At 45.6% G+C, this 14,491-nt stretch overlaps 1 protein-coding gene across 2 annotated transcripts in view; it reads right to left on the bottom strand.

The window, feature by feature from the left end:
- CNST (consortin, connexin sorting protein) overlaps positions 1-14,491 on the bottom strand; it is a 223,419-nt gene that overhangs the window by 126,549 nt on the left and 82,379 nt on the right. For both annotated transcript variants that reach the window (XM_073545130.1, XM_073545131.1), the window contains exons 2-3: positions 12,047-12,468; positions 3,001-3,197 (exon numbers count right to left, since the gene is read on the bottom strand). In XM_073545130.1, coding sequence (XP_073401231.1) covers positions 3,001-3,197; positions 12,047-12,449 — 600 coding nt within the window. In that variant the 5' untranslated portion in view covers positions 12,450-12,468. The remainder of the gene's footprint in view (positions 1-3,000; positions 3,198-12,046; positions 12,469-14,491) is intronic.

Genomic DNA, 14,491 nt, shown 5'->3' on the forward strand with positions numbered 1-14,491 from the left:
TCGAATGAAACTGCACTCAAAGTGACCAATGACCTTCTGACAGCAAAACTTAACGGTGACCACTCTCTGCTCATTCTTCTTGACCTATCTGCAGCTTTCGACACTGTTGACCACCATCTCCAACTCTCTAGGCTCCAGTCACTAGGCTTTAAGGACACTGCTCTCTCCTGGTTCTCTTCCTATCTTTCTGACCGCTCCTTCAGTGTTTTGTTCTCTGGCTCCACGTCATCTCCTCTTCCTCTTGCTGTCGGGGTACCTCAGTCCTTGGCCCCCTTCCCTTCTCTCCCTACACGGCCCCAATTGGACAGACCATCAGCAGATTTGGCTTTCGGTACCATCTTTATGCTGATGACACACAACTATATACGTCATCCCCCGACCTTACCCACGCTGTACTACAGAATGCCAGTGACTGTCTATCCGCAGTCACCAACATCATGTCCGCTCTCTATCTGAAACTCAACCTCTCCAAAACTGAACATCTTCTGCTCCCGCCGTTTACTAACCTCCCTAAATCTTACATTTCCCTCTCCGTGGGTGGCACAACAATATCACCCCGGCAGCAGGCTCGCTGTCTGGGTGTTATGTTTGACACCAATCTCTCCTTCACATCCCATATACAATCCCTTGCCCGCTCTTGCCACTTACACCTAAAGAACATCTCTAGAAACCGCCCTTTTCTCACAATGGAAACAAAAACCCTCACTGTAGCATTGATCCACTCCCGCCTGGATTACTGCAACACTCTTAATTGGCCTCCCCGTTACTCGACTATCCCCTCTCCAGTCCATACTTAATGCAGCAGAAAGGGTCATCTATCTGGCTAATCGGTACTCGGACGCGTCCGCTCTTCGTCAGTTCTTACATTGGCTGCCCATTCATTATAGGATCCAATTCAAAGTACTTGTTCTCACCCACAAAGCTCTCCACAGTGCAGCACCCCCCTACATCTCCTGCCTCATTTCTGTTTATCGGCCTAACCGACTGCTGCCCTCCGCAAATAACTTTTGACTAACCTCTGCACTAACCCGTACTTCCCACTCCCGACTCCAAGACTTCTCCCGCATTGCGCCAATCCTCTGGAATGCTCTACCCCAAGAAATTAGGACTATCCACAATTTGCATAGTTTCAGGCGCTCCCTCAAAACACATTTGTTCAGAGCGGCCTATCACGTTCACTAATCAAAGTCATTCTATGAGTAAGTGTGCTTGTGTAGCCCATTCACTATCTCCATCCATCCCTCACTCCCTCAAGATGGCTGGACCATCATTGTAAATACATCATTGTAAACACACACCTGTACTTTGTATCTCCCCCACCTCATTATAGATTGTAAGCTCCCACGAGCAGGGTCGTCTTATTTTGCTCTAATTATTGTATTGTTACTTATGACTTGTGTATTGAAACTGTTAAACTGCAAAGCGCTGCGGAATATGTTGGCGCTATATAAATGATTATTATTATTGTTTATTTTTGGAGCATATATCTCCCCACTAAGGTATAACATATAGTTACTGGAAAATGTGTCCCATATACAATTTTACAGGCAGAAGAACACATTCTGTTACTAAGCAACATACATTTTAGTGCATATGTATTTCTGTACTTGTGGTCCTCCATTGTGTTACACTTTTTATCTCCAGTGTTTTTTATATTTATTATTTCAATACAAGCTGATTTTTCTGAGACTTCAGTGCACCATATTTTTTTTTGTTGGTAATTCTCAGATTAGATGGTAGAAACCTGGTGACAGAGTCGCTGTAACAGAAAAGATTGCTCTCAGTGCTGTAAGATGTGTGATGGAACAAAAAGCAAGTGAGAAGAAAAAAAGGAGTCGTGTGCAAAGGTAGGGGCCTTCCGAAATAGGTAAAGGATACTCTTCTGAGGCAGAATGAGGATTTCTAGTGTGAGACCGCTGATTCAGATATACATGTTCCAGTTAAACATTCCTTTAAAGGAGTTTTCCCAAAAACAAAGTTCATTGTAATCAAGAGATCGTGGAATAATAATAATTTCCACAATTGGATGTGTTTAAATTAAATGTTCCTGTGCTGAGATAATCCTATAAATGTGCCCCTGCTGTGTAATGGCTGTGTCTGACCTACAGGGACATGGTCTGATCATACCACAGCTCCTGGGGAGGGGAGGAAGGAAAAAAAACTATACAGACAGCAGAGCATGGGATCAAAAATAATTCTTTTTCTGAGGTAAAACATTTCCCTGCCTGTTTTTAAACAATGTTTTACTTTAAAGAAGGAATCAGCTGTGATCCAGTGCAGTAATGTCTGTATACTCTTTTGCTTCCTCCCAGGAGCTGTGGTATGATCAGACCATGTCCCTGTAGGTCAGACACGGCCATTACACAGCAGAGACACATTTATAGGATTATCTCAGCACAGGAACATTGTATTTACATACATCCAACTCTGGAAATTATTATTATTCCAAGATCTATTCATGTTAATTAAAATTAACTTTGCTGGTGGGAAACCCCCTTTAAGGGTATGTGCACATGACTAGTGAATGCAGCAGGTTGGATGCTGCGTACTTGTGCAGGGTCCAAACTGCAATGTCCAGATGTTACAGCATAGTGGATGGGATTTCAAGAAATGCATCCAGAGACCCCCGTGGCTCACCCGCAGACCACAATAGCCGGCAGCACTTTGGATGCAGCAGACATGTGCTGCGTCCAAAGCACTGCCAATTCCTGACCGTCTGCACATACTATATTACATGTTACAGACGTCATATAGTCTGAGTACCGGCAGATAAGGAATACATTTTATTCTACTATAGTCGATTCTCTGACTCTCCTTACAGAGATCCAGCTGATGTAGGGGGTCTTACTAGCATTTTACTTGGGGAAAGCATGCAATTAAGCTCTCCTCTAGAAGGAGGCCCGCTTATACAAAAACAAAAAAACAACCCACTACATTGTGTTATCGTACGCAAGGTTCTCACTGCCACACACACCTCTGAGGCAAGCGGAAGAGACCTACCTGATGAAGGCACGTAGGAAGCATTCGACCATCAGTTTGCTCCAACCCCTCTCGAATTTGGGAAAACAAGGAGTCTCGCAGCTGCTTTTGATTCTTGTGTTTAGGGCTAACCTGTGAGTCAAGTGTGGCCATGTCGTGAGCAGAGTCCACACACCTGCTTTCTTCTGAAACATCTATATCTGCTGATGCTGAAAACCCTGGAAGATTGAATTACACAAATCAGAAAATGGATAATGGAATTATAATGGTGCATGGATTTACACGAGTGCTTTGTGCATTTTCTGATCTTCACCTCCAACATGAATCACTGCATAGGCAAAAAGGTATACTGCGAGGAACGTGCTTTTTGTGGTGCCCACTGCATGGGGCTCTATGGATAGGTTAGGCTGTATAGGAAGTGAGCCATTCCAGGCATATATACAATACAAAAAGATCCAATGCAGTGTGCATAATGACTCTATGGCTGTCTATGGTTGTAAATGTACAGACATATATGTAGTTTCCGGTTTTCTTGCAATATTATTGGCTTATAAAGTGAAATGATTTTATTGGTAGTTGAGAACCTTGCATAATTAAGCAAAATATTATAAAATAACTGACTACAATAAACGGGTTACCGATCTCTTTGGATCGTCCCATACAGAGACACGTCTCCGTTTGGTCATTTGAGCTGCTAGCAACACTCTGTGGAATAATTTGGACATCACTGGCTCAACCGTGAAATGTTAATTTAACTCTCTCCCTATCAGGGCTCTAAGGATAGGTTGGGCTGTATAGGAAGTGAGCCATTCCACGCATACATACAATACAAAAAGATCCAATGCAGTGTGCATAATGACTCTATGGCTGTTTATGGTTTTAAAATAAAATTATTTTAAAAATATTCGAATATATCTATCTATCACTCTCTCTCTTTTTTTTTTTCTTTTAAATGTCAGAATTGTATTTTGTAAACTCTCACACCTGATGAGATTGGTGTACATACTTTTGCCTGTATCGGAATGGCTCTATAATCCTGGTATTAAAAAAAAAAAAAAAAAAAAAAAAAAAAAAAAAAAAATCAGTATTTTAGGAGATCTACTTTAGTGGGAAAACGTTCAAATAAAGTTTACACAGAAATCCTGACATGGAATAACAAAGTACTTCAGGTTAAAGAATGAATAATAAATGCAGCTTGTATTCAGAAATCTGGTAAAAGAGCCACTTTAAAGGGAATAGGTCACCAGGTTGTTGTTACCTACTGTGAGAGCAGCATGATGTAGGGGCAGAAAGTCTTCGAAAAATACCGTTAACCGGTGAGTAACTGAGTCCATGGCAGCACCACCTGAGAGAGGGATCCGCCCTTCATGAACAGGAAATCCTACAGATACATAAGGGTGGCACTCTCCCACGCATCAGTTGGTTTACAGAGCACAAGACGACCACCAAGGTTAATAGCATGATTTATGTACAATTCTTTACTTCACTATTTATTACCAGTGTACATATAAGAAGAAGTGCATACCCAAACTAAACCAAAGGGAGGGAATCTACAGGTGCTGTCATGGACTCCGAAAAATACCGTTAACCGGTGAGTAACTAAGACTTTATTCGGTCGTCCATGACAGCACCACCTCAGAGAATTACAGAGAGTAATAATTACTTTAGGGAGGGACTACAGCCTGCAGAACCCTGACACCAAAGGAGAGGTCTGAGGACACACCCAGGTCTAGTCTATAATGGTTGTAAAAGGTGCTCGGAGAGGACCAGGTAGCTGCCTTACATATTTGGTCGATCAAGACTTCCGATCTCTCCGCCCACGAGGTCGCCATGGATCTGGTGGAATGCGCCCTCAACTTGCCAGGAGCCGACCTGTCCTTTGAGGTGTATGCTAACGAAATGGCCTCCCTAATCCATCTAGCTAGCGAGCTTTTTGACGCCCTAAGGCCCTTCCTTGTGCCCTGATAGGAGACAAATAAGGCATTATCTTTCTTCCATGGAGCGGTAACTGCCAGGTATTCCAGGAGACATCTCCTGACGTCTAGAGTGTGTAGTTTTCTTTCCTTATCGTTCACTGGATTAGGGAGGAAGGATGGAAGGACTATTTCCTGCGTTCTATGGAAACTGGAGGCTACCTTAGGCAAGTATGCTGGATCAGATGTAAGTATTACCCTGTCGTCTCTATAGTGAATATAAGGAGGAAGCCTAGATAACGCATGGATGTCACTTACTCTACGGGCTGACATCAGTGTTACCAGAAAGACCACTTTAAGAAACAGATTTTTCGTAGAGGCTGATGAAATAGGTTCAAACGGGGCCTCTGTCATGGCTGTGAGGACTAGGTTTAGATCCCATGGCATAAACTTATCTTTTACTATTGGCCTGGATCTGCCTGTCGCTTTAATAAATCTACTGATCCAATAGTTACTGGCGATGATGCAATTAAAAAGGGACCCTAAGGCTTACACTTGTACCTTGAGGGTACTGGTAGAGTCCCATGTCCAGCCCTCTTTGTAAGAACTCTAGGATCTGTGCTATCGGTGTGGACTGCCCAGCTACTACCCCGGAATTCTGAAGGAACCTCTTCCAGATTCTAATGTAGATCTTGGTTGTGATCGGCTTTCTGCTCTTAAGCAGGGTGTTAAGCAAGGCTAGGGAGAAGCCTTTCTCTTTCAGCAGTGACCGTTCAAAATACACGCCGTCAGATGTAGGCCAGCTACCTGAGGATGGTAAACTGGGCCCTGGGATAGGAGAGCCGGTATGTCTGGTAGGACCCATGGGTCGGACACTGACATGGTCTTGAGGCATGAGAACCATGCCCTCCTGGGCCAAAACGGGGCGATCACTATAATTTTCGCCTTATCCTTCCTGACTTTCCTCATCACCAGGGGTAGTAGACACAGGTGAGGGAAGGCGTATGCTAGCCTGAAGTCCCACTTTATCAAAAGAGCATCTACTGCCAGAGGGCTTTCTCTGGGATTTAGAGAGCAAAATTGAGACACTTTCTTGTTCTCCCTTGTGGCGAAAAGGTCCACTTCTGGCTGCCCCCATTTTTGTGCGATCAGGTCGAAGATGGAGGTCTTTGAGGACCATTCCCCTTGTCTTAGAAGGTTGCGGCTTAGGAAGTCCGCCGTGGTGTTTTCTTTTCCTTTTATGTGCAGAGCTGTTAAAGACAGAAGATGTTGCTCTGCTAGTTGGAACAGCAGCTCTGCTACATTCATTAGGGGTCTGGAACAAAGTCCCACCTTGGTGATTGAAGTAAGCCACGGTGACCTGATAGTCGGAGAATATTCGTACATGGTGACCCTGTAGATATATAAGGGAGGCTTTTAAACGCTTGCTCTACGGCTGTTCGCTCTTTCAGGTTGGAGGACATTTCCACCTGATGGTGATCCCATACAGTTGTGGCCAAAAGTATTGACACCCCTGAAATTTTGTCAGATAATACTCAGTTTCTTCCTGAAAATGATTGCAAACACAAATTATTTGGTATTATCATCTTCATTTAATTTGTCTTAAATGAAAAACCACAAAAAGAATTGTCCTAAAGCCAAATTGTATATAATTCCACACCAAACATAAAAAAGAGGGTGGACAAAAGTATTGGCACTGTTCTAAAAATCATGTGATGCTTCTCTAATTTGTGTAATTAACAGCACCTGTAACTTACCTGTAGCACCTAACAGGTGTTAGCAATAACTAATTCACACTTGCATCCAGTTGACATGGATTAAAGTTGACTCAGCCTCTGTCCTGTGTCCTTGTGTGTACCACATTGAGCATGGAGAAAAGAAAGAAGACCAAAGAACTGTCTGAGGACTTGAGAAACCAAATTGTGAGGAAGCATGAGCAATCTCAAGGCTACAAGTCCATCTCCAAAGACCTGAATGTTCCTGTGTCTACCGTGCGCAGTGTCATCAAGAAGTTCAAAGCCCATGGCACTGTGGCTAACCTCCCTAGATGTGGACGGAAAAGAAAAATTGACAAGAGACTTCAACGCAAGATTATGCGGATGTTGGATAAAGAACCTCGACTAACATCCAAACAAGTTCAAGCTGTCCTGCAGTCCGAGGGTACAACAGTGTCAACCCGTACTATCTGTCGGCGTCTGAATGAAAAGGGACTGTATGGTAGGAGACCTAGGAAGACCCCACTTCTTACCCCGAGACATAAAACAGCCAGGCTGGAGTTTGCCAAAACTTACCTGAAAAAGCCTAAAACGTTTTGGAAGAATGTTCTCTGGTCAGATGAGACAAAAGTAGAGCTTTTTGGGCAAAGGCATCAACATAGAGTTTACAGGAGAAAAAAAGAGGCATTCAAAGAAAAAAACACGGTCCCTACAGTCAAACATGGCGGAGGTTCCCTGATGTTTTGGGGTTGGTTTGCTGCATGGCATTATGAAGTCTGAAGACTACCAACAAATTTTGCAGCATAATGTAGGGCCCAGTGTGAGAAAGCTGGGTCTCCCTCAGAGGTCATGGGTCTTCCAGCAGGACAATGACCCAAAACACACTTCAAAAAGCACTAGAAAATGGTTTGAGAGAAAGCACTGGAGACTTCTAAGGTGGCCAGCAATGAGTCCAAACCTGAATCCCATAGAACACCTGTGGAGAGATCTAAAAATGGCAGTTTGGAGAAGGCACCCTTCTAATATCAGGGACCTGGAGCAATTTGCCAAAGAAGAATGGTCTAAAATTCCAGCAGAGCATTGTAAGAAACTCATTGATGGTTACCGGAAGCGGTTGGTCGCAGTTATTTTGGCTTAAGGTTGTGCAACCAAGTATTAGGCTGAGGGTGCCAGTACTTTTGTCTGGCCCATTTTTGGAGTTTTGTGTGAAATGATCAATGTTTTGCTTTTTGCTTCATTGTCTTTTGTGTTTTTTCATTTAAGACAAATTAAATGACGATAATAATACCAAAGAATTTGTGTTTGCAATCATTTTCAGGAAGAAACTGAGTATTATCTGACAAAATTGCAGGGGTGTCAACACCTTTGGCCACAACTGTAGGTCCTGGACTAAGACCTCCCCCAGTAGGGCTTGCAACCGTGGTGACTACATGGGTTATGTTATATTCCCAGGGCACCCCTCTAGCTAAATTGCTTTCCTCTAGCCACCAACCAAGGTATTTTATAGTACGTTGGGACAACGTCAACTGGCCTTCTAGGTAACCCTCCAGGATTTTCTGATGAAGTAAAACCTCACCCTGTAGAATCCTTGTATGGAACTGGGCCCACCGGACCGGACGAGAGGGGACCTAGGAGCGATATTGCTTTCCTGAGGGATATGGTGGGGTTATTGGAAGCGTTCAAGACCTGATAACGTAGGCAAATTATTTTTTCGGGTGGCAGACGACACTCCTGATTCTGCGAGTCTAGGATTAGGCCTAAGAACTGCTGAATTCTCATGGGTTGTAGGCGGGACTTTTTAATCTTTAGTAGTCACCCTAACCGTTCCAGGGCCGCCTTCGCTTTCTGCAATTGATCCAGACAATGGTCTGCTGTTTTGCCTACAATAAGGAAGTCATCCATGTAGGGGATTACCAGGATATCTGCTTCGCGCAGATGGGCCATAACTTCCGCTATAACCTTAGTAAATACTCAGGGGGCGACTGCAATACCAATGGGAAGGGCGACATATTGGAAATGCTGTACCGACCCCTCGAAATGAACCCGCCACTCTAAGGAAACACTGATGAGACGCATGGATGGGTATATGGTAATAGGCGTCTTTTAAATCCAACACCAACATAAAGCAGTTTTCAAACAGTAACTTTATTGTGGAATTGTTTCCATCTTAAATGGGAGAATGACCAAGAATTTATTGAGTGCCTTCAGATTGATAATGGTCCTGTAAGAGCCATCCGGTTTACGGACCAGGAATAGAGGGGAGTAGAAGCCTTTGCCCTTCTCCGCCTCCAGTACCACTATCAGGACCTTTTTACAGCATAGGTCACGGATTTCGGTCTCCAAGGCAGCTTGTTCTGACAGGGAAGACCTGAGAGGGGTGATCGTTAAACTATTGTGGGGGATACAGGAGAATTCTAGCCATAGACCTGAGGCTACCAACCCCAGGATCCAACTACTGTTTCAAGTCAGTGACCAGGCCGGGTAGAAGGCAGATAGTCATTGGGGAGGCTTCTTGGTCTAACGGGATGATCCTTCCTGACGTCCCCCTCCAAACATAAACCCAGTACCTTTCTTCCTCTTATTTTCCCATCTGCTCCGATCTCTGGACGACCTTCTACAGAAAAATCTCTTCCTAGTGAAGGGGTGCCTATAGGAAGGGGTTGGCAGGGTAGGGAATTTCTTTATCGTCCCCGGCTTTCTCCAAGAGTTCATCTAGGACTGGACCGAAGAGATATTCTCCCTCACATGGGATGGAGCAAAGACGGGATCTGGCCTGGATATCCCCGGGACAGCACTTCAGCCATATAGCCCTTCGGGCCGCATTAGATAGAACTGTGGCTTTTGCCGCCATCCTTGCTGAATCTGCTAAAGCATCGGCTAAAAAGGCTGCAGCATTCTGAATTGTAGGAAGGGTCCTCAGGATGGACTCTCTTGAGGCTCCGTCTTCTAACTGTGACTCAAGCTGGTCCAGCCAAACCATCAAAGACCTGGCTGTGCAAGTAGCTGCTACCGCCAGCCTTAGGACACCAGCTGACATTTCCCATGTCCCTTTCAGATAGGAATTTGCTTTTTTGTCCAGCGGATCTTTCAAGGAGGCCATGTCGTCAAAGGGAATAGCAGATTCTTTGGATGCTTTAGCCACTGCTGCGTCCAATTTTGGGGCTTTATCCCATCTGATCACCAAGGGGTCCTCAAAGGGATATCGTAGCTTAAAGGCCGGAGGTAGGGAGCCCTTCCTTTCCGGTTTCTTCCATTCCCTATTGATCAGGTTCTGGACCTTGTCGTTTAATGTGAAAGTTACGTTTCCTGGGGTCTAGGCCGCCGAACATCAAGTCCTGTGCTGACCGTTCTGGTTTTGTGTCTGATACCCCCATGGTGGCCCTTACTGCCTTGACCAATTTATCCACCTGTTCTAGACCCAGGCAGAAACGATTGGAGTCCTCCTCTGAAGAGGACGCAGAGGAAGAAGCTGAGGGCTCTGAGGAATCTTCATTTCCCCTTGGGCCAGCTCAGGAGTCCGACTCTGAAAATCTTGTTCCCTTTTTCTTCTTAGAGGATTCCCGTTGGGATAAAGATTTTAGAGCCTTAACTTCCGTCCTAATAATTTCCCTTAGACTCGTAGTGAAGTCAGGGGTTTCTTCCGCCACCTGCAGAAGTGGGGAAAGTGTAAGGAAGTGTGTATGGTAATTAGGGACCTCTTCTTTTTCCCATCCCCTACCGTCTGCCGTATACATGACTGACACAGTTTTTTAGGGTGGGCGTCTGGCAAGGGACAACTGCAAAGGGTGCACTCCCTGCTTTTCGCTTTACCACAGCACTCCTTCCCCTATAGGAGAAAAAAAATATAAGGGGAACACTGCATCAGGGCACATTCACGAAGATCTCTGAGCAGTAGGTGTGGGTACTGGATCACGTGGGGGGCGAGCTGGATCCTTCAGCCTGAAGGAACTTCTTCGGCTGGACTGCCCACTTCGTTTTTTCAGCTGGGAGCTTGCCTGGGGCATGTTCCTGCTGCCGGTCCAGCTGGGCCACGGGAGCTTCTGGCTCATCCATCGCTGCAAATGGGCCAAAGCAGCCCTGCAGAGCTTCTGTGGCCTTTTATGGACCTCCCCCCGGGTCAGCAGGTGTCATGGCCAGGGGCTCCGTTTCCCCCTCCCGAGATGTCCATGGTCTCCACCCCTGTATCTCGCCCCCCCCCCCCGCCGCCATGCTGGCACCCGCGCCAACGCACAAAAGAGAAAAGCCGGCCGGCATCCGACTTCTGGCCCGGCGCCATTGGCCCCGCCCCCCGGCCGCGTCACTTCTGTCCTCCGTGAACGCGCGTGGACGCGCAGGCCGACAGCGGCACGGTGCTGTTCGACCCGGCACGGCGCTCTATGCACGCCACCACGCCACAGCAGCCGGCCCCAGACCGCAGGGCGACCGCACCAGGAGGACCAGGATTCGGGGGGGAAAATTTCTACTTACTTGCCGGCGCTGGCCCTGGAGATGGGCATCCTCCGGACCTCGCTCCCACCTGCCACGCACACCGTCATGGAGCCTTGCCCGGGCCCACCGTGGCGCTTCCAGGGGACCCCGCACTGACCGAGGTAGGAGACCCCCCGCTATCTGAGTGGGACAGCCGACCTGGGGATTCCTCGTCCATGATGGTACGATCTGTAGGGAATCCTGTCCTCCAGGAACAGAAAACCAACTGATGCGTGGGAGAGGTGTCGCCCTTATGTATCTGTAGAATTTCCTGTTCCTGAAGGGCGAATCCCCTCTTTCAGGTGGTGCTGTCATGGATGACCGAATGAAACCTGATCACTTATTGGGCTGCTTAGTGTAAGGTTTGTAAAATCACTGTTTTATCAGATGAAGATTATCAGGAGGGGACAACTTGGCCTGCTGCTATTTAGTTCATCAACGCCACCAGCACGGATTGGCAGCTTTATGTGTATACTGTGCATAGACAGAAAGCTGCCAACCAGTGGTGTGGGTCGTGTTACCCCCAAATCAGACATAAGAAAACTGATAAGATATGCATCAAACCTAGAACAAACAACCCAGTAAGTGATACATGGCTGGAATCAGGGTCTCTGTTTCAATATTATGCTGATCTCAGATGAGTTAACAAAAACCTGGGAACAGATTGTCTGCAAACTTTGTGCAAAGCTTTTTTATCCAGGACTTTGTTAAACTTAAAATCAATAGGGAAAATCCACAAACAATTGATCCTCATAACGGATTGACAGGATTTAAAATCTGCATGTCTTGATGTTTTCCGTAGTGTGTGGATGAGATCTGTCCAAATCTGATCTAACTTGCTGCTACTGTATTCTGCTGCAAATGTGGATGGAAAGTCTGCAGCAATTCCTCTGCGTGAATGTAGCCTTAAATGAAAAACAAATGATTAACCGGTAAAGACCACAAAAGAGCAAAGAAATGGTAAGATTTTACCTGTGGATTTCCCATTCTGAGACTTCTTATTTCTACTATTGCGTCTTCCGGCCACACGTTTCGCTTTCGTGGAGACCCCGTCCTTGTCGGCCAGAGGGGCAGAGGCCAGGCTTTCTCCCAGCGTACGGTCCTCTTCACAGGTCTGCCTGCAGCTCAGTTGACCACACATCAGGTTGCAGTTCTCATTATTATTAATGCTATCCTGGGCGGCCCTGTTGTGAAGGCCAATACCTGTGCTCCTGGCTAACGGCTGCTCTCTAGTTAAGCTGTTCTCATTCAGGTCAGAAGCCATTTGAAGAGAGATCTTGTCTGGTTCAGCATTAGGACAATCCACCGAGCCATCCTCCACATGTGTCTGCAAGTCTGTTTGTGGGGTTTCTGCAGTGTCCATTGTGGCGAGCATTAGACCATTTCAACCATGCCTAAAAGAGAAGAAATGAGAATTAATGAGATCATAACATATCTAAACTAGCACAAGCATTGGCCGTCACTGAAAATCAGGTGACAACTGTACGTAACGGTAGGATGTGACTGGCATGCAGTTTTTATTGTGGTGCCTGTACCTTAGCTTTTACTGTGTACACACGTCAGTATTGGCTCTTCTATATGCCTGTGCTTTCGGTTTTCACAAAATTAAAGGGAATCTATCAGCAGGGTTTTGTTATGTAATCTGAGAGCAGCATAGTGTAGGTGTCAAAGGAGTCTAGACACTACAGTGCACATGGCTGAATGAGCATGTGGCACTTTAATAGAGAAATTGTCCACTACTTTTCTACTGATGACCAATCCTTAGGATAGGCTACGAATATAGGAGTGGTGGGAGTCTGAAACCTGGCAACCCAACATCAGCTGTGAGCTCTGGGGTCAGATGTAAAGGGGACAAAAAGGAACACTGCAGCTCAATCACAGTAATTAGTGTCCGCTGCTAGGCACAGACATCAGACCCTAAGGCCACATTCACATGTCCAGTATTTGTGAGGAGAGAGAGAGATAGATAGATAGATAGATAGATAGATAGATAGAACAGACATCAGACCCTAAGGCATACAGGAATACAGAAGTGGTGACGGGTTTCTGTTATACTTTTCCTCTGATTGTTCCTCTCCTGGTTTTGGCTGACAGATACTGAGGTAAAATACTGACCAAATACTGAACGTGTGAACATGGCCTACTGTAGAGGACAAGAGCTGATCTGCAGTACTTGAGAGTATATACAATCTCAGGAAGGGCAGAGAAAACACTACACTTGAGGAACACAAAGCGGAATCAAGTGCAGGAGAGAAGCTCCAGAAATATTATATACCTGCAGAAATAGTGGTAATATGGAGGTAAATAGCAATCCAATCCAGTCTGGCAGCCTTAGGCTATGTGCACACGTTGCGGATTCCGCTGCGGTTTTTTCCGAGCGGAAACGCAGGTAAAACCGCAGGTAAAGTGACCTGCGGTTTTCCTGCGTTTTGGTCTGCGGTTTTGCCCTGCGGTTTCACACCTCTACTATGGTAGAGGTATGAAACCGCTGCGGAAACCGCACAAACAATTGACATGCTGCGGTTTGTAAACCGCAGCAAAACCGCGCGGAAAAAACCGCACCGTCAGCACAGCGTTTTTGAAACCCCATAGGGTTTCATTGTACTGTACTTGGTCAGCGGAATCTTTCCGTGTGTGCACACGGAAACAGTTTTTTGCGTTTTTTACCGGCAAAAACGCTTAAAAAATAAAAAAAATAAAAAAAAAAAGCATCCCATTCATTTTAATGAATTCTGCACTTTTTGTGCCTATTGATGCGGATTTTTCCACGAAAAAAACGCATCGCAGTAAAAAACGCAGCATGCTCATTAATTTCGCAGAAAAATCCACCTTTCTAACTATTTTCTATGAGACTGGGGATGCACCGGAAAAAAACGCATAAAAAACGCGTTTATGTAAAAAACGAGCAGAAAACGAATGGAAAAAAACATGCGTTTTTCTGGGAAGGAGTCCGATTTTCAGTCAGGAATTTTCTGCACACGTGGGTACATAGCCTCAAGGCTAGGTTGAAGAGTCGGACAATTGCTACAGATTTACCACCTGGATTTCAGGATGGAAAATCTGTAATGCATAGTGCAAAATCCACAGCACATCCACACCTGGGTCTGCATGGATCTGTCATCACATATTAACATACCCTTACAAAGGAATCTGGAACCAGGTTTTTACTACCCCATATGAGAGCAGCAGGGGCGGAGACCCTAGTTTAGGTGATGTATCACTTATTGGGCTGCTTGCTGCAGTCTTGATAAATACACTGCTTTATCTGCTCCAGATCTAGCAGAGCTTTGAATGCTGAGCTCTGTATAACCCAACCCATACCAATGATTGTCAGCTTTCTGTGTACACTGATAAGTTAGTGATTTAATCAAAACTACTGCATGCACCCTGGTAAGTGACGCACTGTTGGAATCAGGT

This window comes from Dendrobates tinctorius, unplaced genomic scaffold (genome assembly GCF_039654945.1).
Source record: "Dendrobates tinctorius isolate UK_male_01 unplaced genomic scaffold, ASM3965494v1 ptg000140l, whole genome shotgun sequence".
Taxonomy (NCBI): domain Eukaryota; kingdom Metazoa; phylum Chordata; class Amphibia; order Anura; family Dendrobatidae; genus Dendrobates; species Dendrobates tinctorius.